This window comes from Protopterus annectens, chromosome 15.part0 (assembly GCF_019279795.1).
Source record: "Protopterus annectens isolate FY-2018-M chromosome 15.part0, PAN1.0, whole genome shotgun sequence".
Classification (NCBI taxonomy): domain Eukaryota; kingdom Metazoa; phylum Chordata; order Ceratodontiformes; family Protopteridae; genus Protopterus; species Protopterus annectens.
This window is the reverse complement of record NC_056749.1, coordinates 188,687,499-188,704,540: the sequence shown is the minus strand read 5'-3', so window position 1 is coordinate 188,704,540 and position 17,042 is coordinate 188,687,499. Positions and strand designations below refer to the sequence as shown.

General features: G+C 41.0%; 1 protein-coding gene across 4 annotated transcripts in view; it reads left to right on the top strand.

Moving 5' to 3' along the window:
- Positions 1–17,042, top strand: part of LOC122790109 (probable E3 ubiquitin-protein ligase MID2) — a 1,228,538-nt gene that overhangs the window by 760,380 nt on the left and 451,116 nt on the right. For 3 of the 4 annotated variants that reach the window (XM_044057683.1, XM_044057682.1, XM_044057681.1), the window contains exon 3: positions 5,619–5,717. The exons of the other annotated variant lie outside the window; for it this stretch is intronic. In XM_044057683.1, the coding sequence (XP_043913618.1) occupies positions 5,619–5,717 (99 nt within the window). The remainder of the gene's footprint in view (positions 1–5,618; positions 5,718–17,042) is intronic. 4 annotated transcript variants of the gene reach the window in all.

The following is a 17,042-nucleotide window of genomic DNA, read 5'->3' as shown; positions in this document are numbered from 1 at the left end:
ATAGATAAAGTAGCTGAAGTGTACACTTTTTTGCCCCATCTTTCTAAAGATCTGGAATCCTTCTCAGTGGGAATAGGGTTTTTAGCAGAAGCAGCCTTAACCCCCTTAGGACCCTGAGAAATGGTTTCAGGATCAGCAGTAGGGTTCTTGTATAAAAACTGGTGGGAATCAGGAACCCTATAATATCTGTCTGGCTTAACAGGAGCTGGAGGAAAAGAGTCAGGAGTTAAGTTAGCCTCTGAAAAAGCATCATCCACAATATCCAAAATAGGAGGAATAGCCAGGGGTCTATGTTGGGGAAGAAGAAGAAAATCCCTTAGTCTTTTCTTAGATTCCGAGTACTCCTGTCTTCCCCAGTGAAAATGTTCCCTCATTTCATGCAAAGTTTCCCCAAAAGAGAAATCCTCAGGGGGAGAAGCTGAAGGAATGGATTCCTCAGCATCAGAATCCTCATAAGGAGGGAAAGAATATTCCTGGTCAGAAGAAGAGACTGAAGAAACAGAAGCCTGATCAGAGGAGTCATAATACACTTCCTGCCTTGGCCTTTTATCTGGAGGGGGATGTGAACCCCTAATCATAGTAAGTAAGTCCTCCGCCATCTTAAGTAACTGTTTCTGAGACTTGGGTGCCGGATCAGAAGAGGCCTGGGCTGCAGTCTTTGATTTGGAAGGAGTCTTTGCCTTTGTCTTTGGCTTTGCCTTTATTAGAAGCTGAGTAGGCCTGAAAACCCCTTTGGAAGCCGGTACCTGCACAGCGGCTTCGGACCCATCCAAAGGAGCATTGTCCGAAGGTCCTGCAACAGAAATATTCAAAGGTCTAGTTGGCTCCTCGTGGGAGTCCGTTTTGGCCATCGGTTCCAAAATGGCCGACGACAGGGGCTGCAAAAGCACCTCACTGACGACGGCCGAACCTGAAGCTGGCTCTGCTTGTACAACATCGTCTGATTTGGACCTCGGAGGCCTAACTTTATCCTTGCGTCGTTTGTGAACTCCGGTAGCCGGAACCGTATCCGACGACATTTTGTAATTAAAACGCCTACCGAAGTAATGAAATGCAAAATCGTACCTTTGTTTAATCGTACGTTGATTGAATCTAGCATAAAACCGACAACTAGCTACGTCGTGGTCAGGGCCTAAGCAAGGAATCCAGTAAGAATGAAAATCCTTATGAGGTATTTGCTTCCCACATGAAATACAATTATTAACTTTTTCTGACATCGGACTGGAGCAAGAAAAAAGTTTCCCCAATGGGGTACTTAGCTTAGAGTAGGAGAAGAAAGTCTTTGGACTGAAGTACGTTTATAAAAAATTGTCAGGAGTCAGCCGACCGGCACTTGCGAACTGCTATCACCGCACGGCAAGAAAGACTGGAGAACATGGCGTCGGCTGTCAGCTTTGTACTCCTGCCGCTCTGACGTCAGGGAGCATGGCTGAGCAGCCGACGCCAGACCCAGACTTTGGAATTCTGGCCGACCGAGGACTGCCTGCTGGCAGGGGAGAACCCTACAGTAATGACTGCAACAGTGAAACACGATGAACATCTTAACCAGTTGTTGAAATCAATAATTTTCTGCTTGTACTGTGGTAACATTCTGGATGATGGTAGGGTGCTGCTCAGGGCTAGGGTCATACCCACCTGTGCTACATAATCCGAGAGCTCCTCCATGTCTCTTTTCATGTAGTCCAGGGAGGTACATCTCAGGTCATTCACACCCACATGTACAATGACAGAGTCATATTTATACTTGTTGCTGAGGGACCTGAGTGCATCCGTTATGTGGTGGATCCTGGCACCTGACAGGCAGCTGACTGTTACTTTCTCCTTATTCAACCTAGTGGGTGGGACATCAGTGTACCTCACTATCGAGTCACCTATGACTAGCATGTTGGGCATGCTGTTTTGCCTTAGGGGCTTTGGTTGAGTGGCACACTGTTTAGGAGAGTTATGTGTCTTGTGATTAGTGTTGTGTTGTAGTGGTCGAGTGTGTTTCTGTCTTGGAGGTCTCTGCTGTTTGGATAGAGTTTTATTGAGAGCCTCCACAAAGGTGGGTGTGTGGTTTGTGTTTTTATGTGAAGGCAGTGCTGGTGTGTGTTCTGGAGGGCTGTGTGTTCCACGTGGTGTTGTGCAAGTGATGACCTTTTCCTCTTGACCAGCTATTCTGGTCTTGGCTGGAGAGTGCGTGGCTTCCAATTTGGATATATAAGTGCATCTCTCGCAAGTTTGAGTGTTGGGAGGTAAGAGGAGAATGTTGACTGTGTACATGAGCCAGTTGTTACATTGCCTCAGGATGCCCAGGTTCACCAGGTTAATAGGAGAAAACACAGGGAACTGACCTTTAGACATGCCTGGTGGGGTGGGGCATTAATAATAAATACTGGAGCTGTTTCCTTGTAGAATGTTTAGTGCTGGTAGCACTTTTGTGTTCTACAGTAATTGCTACAAGAAGTCTGGTAAAGTGCTAGACTAATAAGCTAGTAAAAGTGCAGTAGAGGAGAGAACTAGCAGATCTAAGGGAAAAGTTGAAAAGCAGACTTTGGCACTGCTCAGAAGCTTACAAACAGTCCTGGATACAGCAAATCTGTATCTGGACTAGACTAGTTACAGGAAAGGAGGGAAATAAGCGCAAACTCGGGCTTTTAAACTAGAAAGTTGAAAGAGATGGAAAGACTGCCCAAACGGCCAATAAACTACAATTTCTGGGCCAGAAACCACTCCTCTTATGGTAGATAGGCTACCTAGTGCTTACCACTCCCACTAACAAGCTAGAAGGCTTCCCTCTGACACAGAAAGGCTTGGGGGCCTCAGAAGCTTACCGACAGTCTTGGATACAGCAAATCTGTATCTGGAGTAGACTAGTTATAGGAAAGGTGGGAAATGAGCACAAATGTGGGATTTTAAATCAGAAAGTTGAAATAGATAGAAAAAAACTGCCCAAATGGCCAGTAAACTACAATTTCTGAGCCAGAAACCACTCGTGGTAGATAGGCTACCTAGTGCTTACCACTCCCAGTGATAAGCTAGAAGGCTTCCCTCCAACACAAAAAGCTTGTGGGGCTCAGAAGCTTACCAACAGTCCTGGATATAGCAAATCTGTATCTGGACTAGATTAGTTACAGGAAAGGTGGGAAACAAGCACAAATGCAGGCTTTTAAACCAGAAAGTAGAAAGAGAAGGAAAAACTGCCCAAATGGCCAATAAACTACAATTTCTGAGCCAGAAACCACTCGTGGTAGATAGGCTACCTAGTGCTTACCACTCCCACTGATAAGCTAGGAGGCTTCCCTCCAACACACAAAGGCTTTGAGGGCTCAGAAGCTTACAAACAGTCCTGGATACAACAAATCTGTCTCTGGACTGGACTAGTTACAGGAAAGGCGGGAAACAAGCGCAAATGCAGGCTTTTAAACCAAAAGTTGAAAGAGATGAAAAAACTACCCAACCAGACAATAAACTACAATTTCTGGGCCAGAAACTACTCCTCTTGTGTTAGATAGGCTACCTAGTACTTACCACTCCCATTGATAAGCTAGAAGGCTTCCCTCCAACACAGAAAGGCTTGGGGAGCTCAGAAGCTTACAAACAGTCCTGGATACAGCAAATCTATATCTGGACTAGACTAGTTACAGGAAAGGCAGGAAACAAGCTTAGAATTTTTTTAAGTGGAAAGGGAGAAAGGAGAAACAGAAAATAATTCAAGGTTAAGGACGTAGAGAAGGTACTGCTTGCATATTCCATTATATTTTTCTACTATACAGAAGTTATAGTAATTTTCGTATTAGTGTATAAATCCTCTAGAGTTCTGTCTGATTAAACATTATAAAAAACTCAATAGTAGGAGAGTAAGACATAAAAGATATTACATTAAGTGTCTGAAACTGCAGAATCTTGCAGGAGTATTTTAGACTATATTCCTGTTCACTCCAGTAGGTGCTACATGTAGCTGACTTGCCTTTTGTGACTATTTAAAAAAAATTAAAGTTATTAGCAGTTAAAAAAAATACTTGGAACACAAGAAAATTAGTTGGAAGTGCTGCATGAAGTCGTGTGTTTGTGTACAGCTAACCATCTACTGCTTTGCTGTTTACTTTGACACTGAAACAGCAATCAGCAACACTGGTTATTCAGATTTGTTAAATAAAACCTACTAGTCACAGCAGGACTTTTCCAAAAGTAGTCACTGGCACTACTGATATGTGGCATATACTTTCTTCTCACAACACAAACACTGATTAATCTTGTCTTTTCCCAGTAGATTTCCCTGTGTAGCCATGTGGCTTGTCTTCCTGGGATTCTTCGGCAAAATTCAGTTTAGACCGATTTCATGGTGCACAAAAAGTAGACTATAAAAAATTCTGTATTCCTTAGGACATGCTTCATCACTAGATGTGCATACAAAAAGATTAAAACATGTTTACTCTGCCAAGTGTCCCATCCTCTCATCCAGAGCTGAAAATTACTTGAAGGCAACATGTATCATGGGATTTCTTTCTTATTGCAATATGGGTACAGGACAAATACATTGCTGACTTGTCCTACAGAAGAGGTGCTGTCTAAAATACATGTAAATGTTTTCTGCCTTGGTAACTCAGTGCTGTTGGCAATGATTTTCTAAAAACAATCTCAAGTATCTAGTGAGACAGAGTTTTCAATGAACCCATTGTTATAATATTCTCATGGAAGGATTAAGCCTTGCTTTTTTTAAGCAGAGTTTGCTATAGGCTTCCAGATATCATTTATGAATGTGTGCAGAATACCCCTGCCTAGCTTGGGATACAAGTTCATGCAGAAAAGCCCTACCTAGCTTGGGATCATGGCACTGAGATTTGTGTCTTTCGGCTTTTCCCGGTTAGGGGTCACCACAGCGGAACTCTGGTCCGCTAATGATTGGCAGCTGATTTTTACGTACCGGCTTGCCAGGCCTGACACACAACCTTCAACGAAGGTACGCCCATTCACGCATGTCCCCATGCAGAAGACACTCTAGCTGAGAATCGAACCGGACAGCATCTTACTGTGAGGCGACAATGCTACCGCAGCACCATCACCGCGGGTCGATCATGGCACTGAGATTGGTAGATCTAAAAGAAATTAATTTTTGCTCCTCAGGGAACATTTTCCTCAGTGCGCATCACTTTCTCCCTTGTGTAACTTTCTGCAGATATTACTAAGACTTGCATGCTCTGGAAAATGTATTGTTGTGGTAGGTGTCTAAAACAAGTTTATTGACGAAAGATAACAGATGAAAGGAAAAATATGTTTTAACGAGAGTATTAAAAACTTTGCTAGAAGTGGGACAGAATGTATAACTGCATGGATTATAGCATCTTTTATAGCATTAGAGCCTGACTGTTGTTCATGTGCAAAGTGGCCTTGCATCCTAAATTTCAGACCATGTTAAGCCAGTATTAGAAACAGTCTAGATGATTAGAATGTAGAGTACATCTTAAAAATTACCAGTGGCCTCTGTTGTGTGCTCCTGTCCACTTTGACAAAGATAGTGGGGAACCATATTGATGCAGATAAATGATCTGAGGTACAGTCAGAAAATGTGAAAATGTTTACTCTGTCAGATGTCCCATCCTCTCATCTTCAGCTGATATGTCCTGCCTTCCTTCCAGGTTGGCTGCCAGGAAGGCCCACCATGGAGGAAGCTGGTGACAGGATCGCAACAACGATGCAGGAGGACTGAAGCAGAAACTAACTTCAGGGAGGGAGAGGTAAGGAGAAGTCATATGAAATGGGGAGGACTGAGTACAAAAGAGGACAGAAAAGAAGTGTAAAAGTAAAAAGTATGGAAGGAAAGCTGTAACTGTGCCATGTGACTGTTGGAAAGGAATTTGCATTGCAGACTAACAGTTTAAGCCAAGCAATTTTTCAAATTTTTAGGAGAGAATTAGTGAAGGGAAAAGTGGGACATCGCAAAAACAAAGACTTAAAAAAACAACGTCTCAGTTGGACATACAGTAGTTAACAAAGCCTACTAATAGTTCCAGTGAATTTGGTGGTGGAGTTAAAATCGTTAGCAGTAAAGAGACCACAACAAGTAAGACCATTAGTTTCTGCTTGCATATTACTTGCTGAAAGCAAAAATCAGGATGTGTGTCTTAAAAAGCATAAGTATGCAATCTTTTCAGATCCCTATACAAAGTATGTACAGACTCCTGCAGTAAAGGAAGCAGTGTTTTACAGAAAGCATTCTTAAAAGGCTTGAAGCAGGCAAGGGGACCTTAGGATCAAACAAAATTTACTGATAGGAGTAGGTATCCATTAATAACATGAACAAGAAAACTGTTCATGATATTCAGTGGTTATTCATGGCATACAATACAGATAAAATTGTCCGAGGGTAAGGTAGCTACAGATTGTCTTCACATTATTAAAGCACTGTTTCAGCTGTAGTCTTCCTTGTCAAAAACATCTCTTAGAGATATTAGGGAATCTACAACCTGATCAGGCCTGCTACATAATCCTAGAAGAATGTAATTACTAACAAGAGAACTGGAGGTCAAGAGTGCTGATTTTTGCCATTGTCCTGGAACTGTGTAAATGATGGGAATGGGCAGTCCTGTGAGGGTATATAACTAGGTTGCAGTTATTAACAGCCCCACAGATACATACATACATATAAATATTTCAAGCACTAGCATTAATGCCCTTCTAGCCTGCCAATATACCAGAGTACTTGTTGCTATAATGCTATAAACTGCTGTGGTGGTGCTGCGGAAGCATTGTCGCCTCACAGTAAGACGCTGTCTGGTTCGATTCTCAGCTAGAGCGTCTTCTGTGTGGAGACATGTATGAATGGGCGTACCTTCGTTGATGGTTGTGCGTCAGGGCCAGTAACTCAGCACGTAAAAATCTACTGCCAATCATTAGCGGACCAGAGCTCCGCTGTGGCGACCCCTAACCGGGAAAAGCCGAAAGACACAACAACTTGTTGCTATAATGTGTCCAGGCTGTTCTTAAAAATATCTAAACTAGTCTTTCGGCTTTCCCTGGTTAGGGATCACCACAGCTGAACTCCGGTCCGCTCATGATTGGCAGTGGATTTTTACAGTGCCGAGTTGCCAGCCCGACGCCCAACCTTCAAAGAAGGCACGCCCATTCACGCTCGCACCTACCTGCATGCCTTTAGCATCACTTGACCGCGGGGAGGACATGCAGACTCCACACAGAAGGCGCTCCAGCCAAGAATCGAACGGGAGAACCTCTTGCTTTGAGGCGACAATGCTAACCGCTGCACCAAAATATCTGAACTAGTACTTGTTTAATGTAATTTGGCAGTCTGTTCCATGCATCAGCTACTCTCACAGAGAACCCATTCATACAGATCTCATTCCTATAGAATCTTCTACTTAGATTATTTGATGATTCTCTGCTACTTTTTGATAACCCCAAACATTCCCAGAGGTAGTGCTCTAAATGCCCTGTATACCTGAAAAAGATCCCCTCTTATATATCTGTAAGAGACACTGTACAAGATCAGCTATTTTAGTCTTTCATAATAACTTAAGTTTTCACATCCATGTTACAGATGTAATTTAGGCTGGGCAATACTATGGAATTAACTGGCAAATAGCTTGTAATTAGTCCCTAGAAAGGTAAGTCAAGTGACAGTAAGGGGAAGTACATGGCAAATTGACTAATCAGTAAGATCATCAGAAAGGCAACCATTTTACATGGAAGATGTGGGAGTGTCTGAAGGGAAAAAGTAAGGTTTTTACATAGTTATAGTCCTGACCAGGACAGACTATAGAAATTTTAAGTAGGAAGGGTGAGGTCTCTTGCTGAGACAGAGTACACATTTTGGGGAGTATTTACTCTGCTTCATGGCCCAAGAGGATAAGGAGTAAATTCTGTTTTCATGGCAGAGAGCAGTAGGATTATTCTTTATAGTTTTATGAAGTTGTTTAACAAGATCTTATGGTAATGTTAAACTTGGCGGGAAGCTGCTGTATAAAAGCCATCCATAAAAAGATTTAATCTTTTTTTAAAAATAACTATAGGATTAACCTTCTTTCAGTATTCTTACATTGAAAGTATGACAAAGTACCAATTTGTGATAAATCCACTGTTTTTCTTTACTGTATGATAAAACAAATCTTTTAAATATTTTGAATGTTGTCTGCCGTTTCTATTTGCAAAACCTCACCTATGTTTAATTTACTGCATTTGGAAAGCCATTGTAATATGAAACAGAAAACTCCTTTGAGTCATTTGTACTGCAGAATTCCAATATTTACAATGAGCCTCTGTATGGTAACCTGGCTATGTGCATAGAAAATGTTCAAAATGCTATATGTTACCTTGTCAAGTACCCCAGTATTCCTGAAATTCTCAAGTGACCAGAGTTAAATATCTAAAGCCTGACTGGTTCAGTTAACTGTAGGAGCCTAGAACTTAACCTGTGCTGAATTTGTTTAACTGTATACTCATCCACACCAGTCGTGAAGTGCTATTATATTTCAGTAGCAAATATAACCACAATTATCTTTAGGAATTGCACTAAATTTCTCCATCACCAATAGGAACTCAAGAAAATGTGAATGTAGAAACAAATATGATTTGCTTGAAAAATGTGGAATCCAATTGGGTATCTTGTGTACAAGCGAGGTGGGGAACGAAGCAAGAATACTAAATAATAACTTGGATGCTACATTCACTCCTTACTAAAGCACGTTGTCTGATTGAACAGATTTTACAGTGACTTTCTTTCTTGTGAATTCACAGTTGTCTGCTATTTCTTTCTTGTTGGCACTTGGGTACAGGACAGATGCACCCATTTTTTTTTCTTTGCGTTACAGGCTCAGATTATTATTTTGTGGCACCTAATGCATATGCAAAAATTACTGTCAAAACATATCTGCTTATAAAATATGTATTCTTCCACTTAAGATCACTACAAATTGTGCACAGCTTTTAAAACACATTTCAAAATCTGGTAGAACTGACAGGGCCTGGGTTTGAAAGACCATTGGTGCATAACAAATTGGAATCCAACAGTTATTTGAAGAGTGTGGGATTCTAAGACGGTGTATTGTCAGTGTAGCTGTGAAAGGAGAATTCTGGAATATTGGCTATGGACACACGCACAGTGCTCATCTAAAAACGGTGTGTTTTGTAGTGAACATGTTGAAAGTGGAGTTTGCATGTCCCCTTTATGTTTTTGTGGGTTTCCTCTGGGTGCTCCAGTAACCTCCCACATTCAAAGACATGCTAAAACTAATTACAAGTAGGACTGAGCAGTCTAATTTGGCCATGGGTGTGACTGTGGGTATGAGTGTGTGGTACGCAAGAACAGATGCAACATGACTAGCCACCTGGTGGTGTGACCCTTGCCTCTAGATGATACACTGTTGAAGTGACAGCCCAAACCCTTTTGCAAAAATGAAAAAAATGGTTTGTGGATGGATGGATGGATGTTGAAAGGTGATATCATCAGATGGAAACCAGTTTGATTATGTAAGGATAAAATAGGTTATGTGAAAATAGTTTTCAGATTCCATGTTAAATTCTTCAGTGATTGAGTCAGTTTCTCCAAAATCTGCTGTTTAGAGATCATAATTTATTTGCAGAATGGTATTCCATTCAGTGCATTGTAGTAAACACTAATCCACTGACTTCATTTACAGGATGGTATTCCCTAAAGCTGCATCACAGATTTTATTTTCTCAAATGGAAGTGAATACAGGGCACATAATGAGGGCTTATGCAGTGTCACACTTGGTGCATTCTAGCTATTCTGTCCAGTTTGAAATGAATTACATTTACCCTTACTATTCTGATACAGATCATGACTGAAAAGGGTTCAGAGTGGAACAATTTACTAACTTGTTTTACAAGGAAATTAAAATTAAAATTAGATGAGAGTTGCCAAATGTGGTTTACGTTCATGACAGCTTTGCTGGTGTAGAGAGATGAAACCGCATGACCCAAAAGATTCGAGTTTGATTAGCAGCTCAGGCACATGTTAAGAGCTGGTATGGGAACAAAGGAATGACTAGTTTAAGCCCACTTGCCTTTCTATGATGGAGGCTTAAGAATGACATGCTAATGTAATGGTGTGCTATTTTTGGAAGTCCTGGTGTGGAAAGGGGCTTAGATTGCTACCTGGTGTAGGCTGGTTTGGACAAGCATCGCCACCTTATCAGAGGGGCAGTTAAGCTCCTGTACCTTGCCTGGTAGGAGGGATTGGCCTATAAACAGATGTGTTTGCATGTATGGAAGCACAACCACTGTAATTGCCATTACCTACTAGGACCAGCTATGAAAGCTCACTATTATCTCTCTCTCTCTCTCTATTACCTTTCACTCTGTCAGTTTGGTGAGTATCTGGTGACCCTGTTAGGCATACAAATGGATTAGAGCTTTGCTCGTGGGAGGCTTAGTTCAAGTGTTCTAGCCAATGGGAAGATGCTGCACCATTAAAGAAAGAAAGTAAAATAATTGTCAAGTAAACGTCTCATGACAAAATCTAGAAATTTCCAGTCATGCTTTAATCAGTCTGACAGTGCAAAGGAATAAGACTGTGATTGGTTAACGAGTTGCTACCTGTAATCCAAACATCTGATTCCTTCAGCCTTCATTTGCCTTCTGTGCAACTCTGAGCAAGTCAGACATATATATCTGCTTTGAGTCTGAAAAAGTTCTATGTGGATCACTGCTCCACTCTGGTTAACAAATGCAAATAATAATAAATACAAGTAAAAAAAAAAATGAACTGAATAAAATCCAATTTCAGTTCCCCAAAAATGTATATAGAGGTATTTTTAAAAATATAGCTTTAATCACCCCCCAAAAAATAGTTTTAGGATCTCAAGTATTGGAGGGCAATGAACAGGAAGGGTGGGGGTTGTGTCTGTCAGGGATGTATTTCCCAACTAATAGGAGCAGTCTGCTTGCAGAGGGTGAAAAAAATGCCTGCTCGAGACCCACATGAGCAAGTGATGTCCTTGTGGCACATCTATTGTTTGCACTTCCCTGGAGTTCTGACTAGAACATGCAAGGTCAGATTGTGGTGCATATTAAAAATGCCCTGCTTGGTGCCTGTATATCTGACAGTTGTGAAGGCCAAATGCCAAATAAAAAGTAAAATAAAATCATATAATGTACTCTTTTTGAGATGTATCTAATCAGTAAGACATGACAGAATTTATATAATTTGATGTAATCCTCCACTCAGGTATGATAGAGAAACTCTCCCAGTTGGGAATTAACTCCTACATTACCAGATGGGTAGCCAACTGACTCACTGACAGGACATATACTGTCAAAGTGGGTGTATTCAACTCTAGCCAAAAAACAGTCACCAGTGGCATACCACAGGGTTCTGTGCTGGGCCCCTTACTGTTCAGAATTTATTCTCAAAATTCCAGGCAAACTTGGATGATCTGTGGCTGACCAAGTTCTCTGACTATTGCAAATTGGGAGCAATCAGAGTCCCCCAGTGATGTTAATATACTGCAGACAGAGTTAATGCAGACAAATGATTAGTGTCAAAGCCATGGATTACAGCTAAATGCAAAAAAAAAATGCATTATTATTCCCTTTGGGAAAGCTAACATCCCTGCTAATTTCATTATAGACACCAGCCCCCTAAGTGGAGACCTAGTGGTACGTGATCTGGGTACACAGGTTGATAGCAATAAGGAAATCTTTCTATGTGGCACATCTTATAAGCAAAGGCATCACATCCAGATCTAAGGATGTTATAATTCCATTATACTCGGCTGTCATCAGTCCAATAATTGAGTACAATGCTCCCTTTTGCATGTACCTCATCAGACACCTGCAATAACTGGTGAGACCACAGAGGTTTCTCACCAAGAAATTATAGGGTACACAAAACAAGTCTTGTGCAGAAAGACTGAAAGCCCTGTTACTGTAGTCCATCTCCTACAGGATGCTAAGGGGTGACCTGTGCCTGGCTTATCGGGCAGTGTTGGACCTGGCCCTGATGGAAAAGCTGCACATTCGTAAATCAGACTACAAGAAAGTCACTTGATCCACAGATCTTAAACTGGCCTCTGACATGAACAAGCCATGCTGGAGCAACAGATACATCTCCCAGAGACTGTCACTTCTCTGGAACAAGCGTCCAATTCACGTGAAACAGAGTCCCTTCCTGACCCTGTTCAAGCATAACCTAGATCAATGGATGGATGGATCATCACAAATTCATTCCTGGGGTTACACCCATGTCCCTTCTGGACAGAGGAAGTCGCTATTAACTATCGTAGACCCTTACCTCTGTGAACTTCACTCACTTAACCACCAACAACTGGGGCAATTCGGGATAAATATGGTTAGGCTTGTAAGGGCTCTAAGCTGTTAGCCTAGTAAACTTCTGCGAACCATGCAGTAATCACATATTTCAGGTACATTATGATACAGCAAAGTACAATTAAATGCAATCCAGAAGTAAGAGTGTTGTATTATTGTATACTGAGGAGTGTGAAAGTTACAGCACAGAAGAAATATGTTCAGTATATTCTAAGAACAGTTTAGCTATGTAGAGATGAACCTTTCTTATCAATTAAAACAATAGAAGTATAAATGAACCCATAATGAGAAAACACAGCAGTGACACAATCATCTCTAATACTCCATTAAAAACAATCAGGTAAGCATTATATTAAAGCACACATCACTATACTGAGTCAAACTGCACATTAATTCAGATTTCAGAAATAAGGAGAAACACTTTACCGTACACTGTATAAAATGTAAAGTTTGCTGAACCGTGATCAGTTAAGTTCTCTTTCCACAGAGAATTAATGATTCATGCTCTCTTGTTGCGGTTCACCCTGGAGGCCAGCATGAATCAGAGCTCCTCTGTAGCAGATTAACTGGGTTTATCATGCTTGACTAAATACCATGTATAGGACAGCATATCCAGTATGCCTTATCACTGTTTTAAAACTACACTTATATATGTGGTTCATACCAGACGAATAAAAACATGTAAGTGAGGAAAAAAACAGTATTAACCACTTTAATCAGAATGGTAAAAAAGTCCTAATTTTGTTCAGATTAAATGAGTTACCAAAAGTATGAAGACATGATAAAAGGTGAATTTCATGTACCTTTAAGTGAAAGTATAAATGTTAGTCTCTCTTGTAACATAAACTAATACCAACACTATTCGATGGAAGTATGTTTAAAATATTACTCGGCCACACTGCCTGTGGAAATGGTTAATGGGTGGCAGCCTTAGTCTAACAGCAGTTATACATAACTCGGAAGCATTTTGTTTTACTTTACAAGGCTACATTTCAGTTTTGTACATTTTAAGAGTTACCCCTCTTTTTTGAGTAGTAAGTTTGATTGTTACAACAAAGGATTCCAAAATCCCATTCAGCTGGGACTGACTGGAAACTTTACTGACACTTGATAGTAAGTCCATTTTTTGAGGGGGGGGGGTGGAGCAAAGCCCAGCCTTCAGGCATGTTAAGACCTCTTGAGCATCTATTTTAATGCAATAAGCTCAGTGTTTGCAAACTTCTGAGAAAGTTAGCCAACTAAATGGGCTTTCAGAATTCACGGTCTACAAATCAGTCTCATCTATTGTGAATATACGAGACAACATTTATTTTACATACCTTTTGATGGTTTCTTCCAAAGAAGAATCTTAAACATAATACCACTGAGACAATGCCATTAATGTGACTGATAGATACATTTGTAAATGTTAATCAATACTATTAAACACTGGCTGTGTAGATATTGAAAACTCCACAAAGAATAAATTTAGTTGGCATTGACCAACACCATTTAAACCAAGTCAAAATTTTTTTTTCCTTTCCCCCTCCCCAATATCTAGCTCTCTCATAAATACAAACCTATTATATAGGACCACCATAAACAGAGGAGTATTTATTTTTACTGCACAATATCATATACAGAAGTCATCAACATTTTGCAGTCTGAACATAAAAATCATTAGTCTTGTAGCAGGAGGCTTTATTAAAATCCATTATTTTATCCAGCTATTGCTTCTGTTTTTGTTTCACACAACTGCTGCTACAGTTTTTTATGCCATATGGAGCACTATGTGAACTCAGGTTTTAGCTTTAAAAAAATTTTTTTTTCACTGTTGAACTGTAGCAAATTGCTTGCTACAATGTAGCAAGCAGCTGCTATGGTATATACTCTACCCAGAGTGCTACAGCGCTGAAGTTTTATTTTAAAATATTACTTTTTTTTAACTGTAGCAAGCAATTTACTACAATTTAGACCATAGAGAGAGCACTACAATGCTCATCTTTGTCCATAACTGTACCTGGTTTTCAAAGACAGAGTAGCTGCTGCTACTGCTAGAAAAAATTAAAGTTAGGGGTAGGACCAAAACTGGAGAACTAGATCACTGCATGCCCAAATGATGGGACTGTGTTGAAAGTGGCAGTCAGAAAAGTAGGGTATTGACTAGTGGAGTACTACACAGGTCAGTATTTGTTTCAATGTTTTTTAATTTGCTCATTTCAATGTATCTGACCAAAGAAAGAATACATTCAACCACTTTACTGATTACACAAAAATTGGTGCGGCCATGCAAGAGGAGGGCCGTGTAAGGAAGGACTGACTAAGATAGGTCTGTAAGTTTTGTTAAGATATTGTTTTGGCTCCTAAAAACAGAGGTGGCTAACTTCACGGCACCCATGGCAATGGAAAATAGATGCATGACTGCTGAATCATACACCACTGCACTGTACGAACACGTACATAAATGCATGGAACTAGCCATATCCAACAGAACCAAGGAACTAGCCATACCCAACAGAACCAAGAAACTCTCCTCCAAAAAAGGAAGCCAATCTGGTGGTCCTCTACCATTAATAAACTCTACAAGAGAAGGAAGAAACTGTTGCAGAAAAAGGTGAAGTCCCAAGACTGGAAAAACTCCCTTATTAGCCTCAACAAAAACTTGAGATCCCTCATCAAAATCTCTAAAGCCAGCTATGAAGGCAGAATTGTGGCAGACACTAAAAAGAACCACAAATCCTTCTATAGTTATATCAAGAATCTCCATGACAATACTCAAGTTTGTTCTGAGTTACTGCACAATGGTACCTCCTATAGTGAGCCAACAGATATTGCCAACATACTGTCCGACAGGTTCAGTGCCAACTTTACCTTCCCCCCAAAGGACCAATCACAATACCAGAGGAATGTCAGGCATCCAGCATTACTGCAGCACAGGTTAAAGCTGCATTGTCCAAAGCCAAGAATACAGCTTCCATGGGACCCGACAATATCCCTAGATGTGTTCTATATGGACTACAAAGTGAAATGACACCACATCTGTGTGCCCTGTTCAATTACAGCCTCACCTCAGGCTTTGTCCCTACCAAATGATGCACTGCTACCATCATCCCTTTCCATAAAGGGAGAGTGACTACAGACCCTGGGAATTATCGCCCCATTAGCCTGACAGTGCATCATCATGGAGCTAATTAACAAGGATATAGGGAATCTCCAAACTCTAGATCCCATGCAATTTGATTTTGTGAAAGGTAGATTATGCCTGCTCAACCTGGTTGACTTCTTTGAGTCCATCACCAGAGCTGTGGATGAGGGCAAGACAGTTCATACAGCCTACATCAATCTGGCCAAGGCCTTTGATACCATTCCCCACTCAGGAATTATTGCTATACTCACCAAACTAGGCATCAGCCCCTATATCACTAGGTGGATTGCAAATTGACTCACAGATAGAACCCACAGTGTGAAAGTAGCGGACTCCAAGTCAGAATGCCGACCAGTCAAGAGTGAAGTCCCACAGGGATTGGTCCTGGGTCCTTTTCTGTTTGGCATCTATTTCTCAGAAGTCCATGCCAACCCAAAGTGACTCAGGCTGACCAAGTTTGCAGATGACTGCAAGCTGGGAGCCATTATTAACTCCCCAAGTGATGTAGACATCCTGCAGAACGGCCTCACTGAGACCAATGACTGGTGTCGAAACCATGGCCTTAAGCTTAATGGCAAAAAATGTGCCGTCATCCCCTTTGGAAAAACTCAGTTCCCACTAATTTCCACATCGATGGGAGCCCACTGAACAATGAAGGCGTTGTAAGAGATCTGGGGATGCAGGTCAACAGCAACCTCTCCTTCGACCACCACATTGCCACTGTGGTCAGAAAGTCCTTCTATGTGGCACATCTCATTACCAAAGGTTTTGCATCCAGGAAGAAAGAGGTCATCATCTCTCTCTACTCTTCCCTCATTAGGCCAGTCATTGAGTATAATGCCCCATTTGGCATGTACCTCATTAGACACATGCAACAGCTGAAAAGGCCACAAAAGTACCTCACAAAGAGGATCCTAGGCCTTAAACAGATGTCCTACATGGACAGACTCAGAAAACTCTAGCTATTCTCTGTCTCATATCGTCTACTAAGAGGCAATCTGTGCTTGACTTACAAAGTCATGTCTGACCCAGCTCTGTTAGAAATGCTACATCTAAAGAAATCCCAATCCCTCTGCACTACACGCTTCTGAGACCTCAACCTCATTACCACAATCAACAGAAAATGCTGAAGGACAGGTTCATAACCCAGAGACTGACCAATGCTCTGGAATAGACTTCCCGTACATGTCAAGTAGAACACTTCACTGTCCCTCTTCAAGAGAAATCTTGATGAGTGGATGGGTAATAGAAAGTTCACCCCAGTGATCACTCCACGGGCTCTGCTTGATAGATGCACTGGGAACTAACAGGTGACACGATGCCAGGGCACTTCTATGGGCTTGACTTGTAAAGGCTCCAGGGCCATTAGTCTAGTACACACCTATGAACATATGAAACTATTATTATTATTCTATATACTGATGACTCAGTGCTACTCTGTTCAGCCAGTAATCCTCAGGAACTCCTCTCCATCACCAAAAAAATCTTCCAAACTACTGAAACCTGGTTTCTTAACAAAAACCTAATACTAAGTCCTAAAAAAAAAAAAAAAAAAAACTTCTGCTATTTAGTCCAAACAAATCAACCACAATACCCATCCCATTTAATATTGTGTCCAGGGACGGGACTATTATTT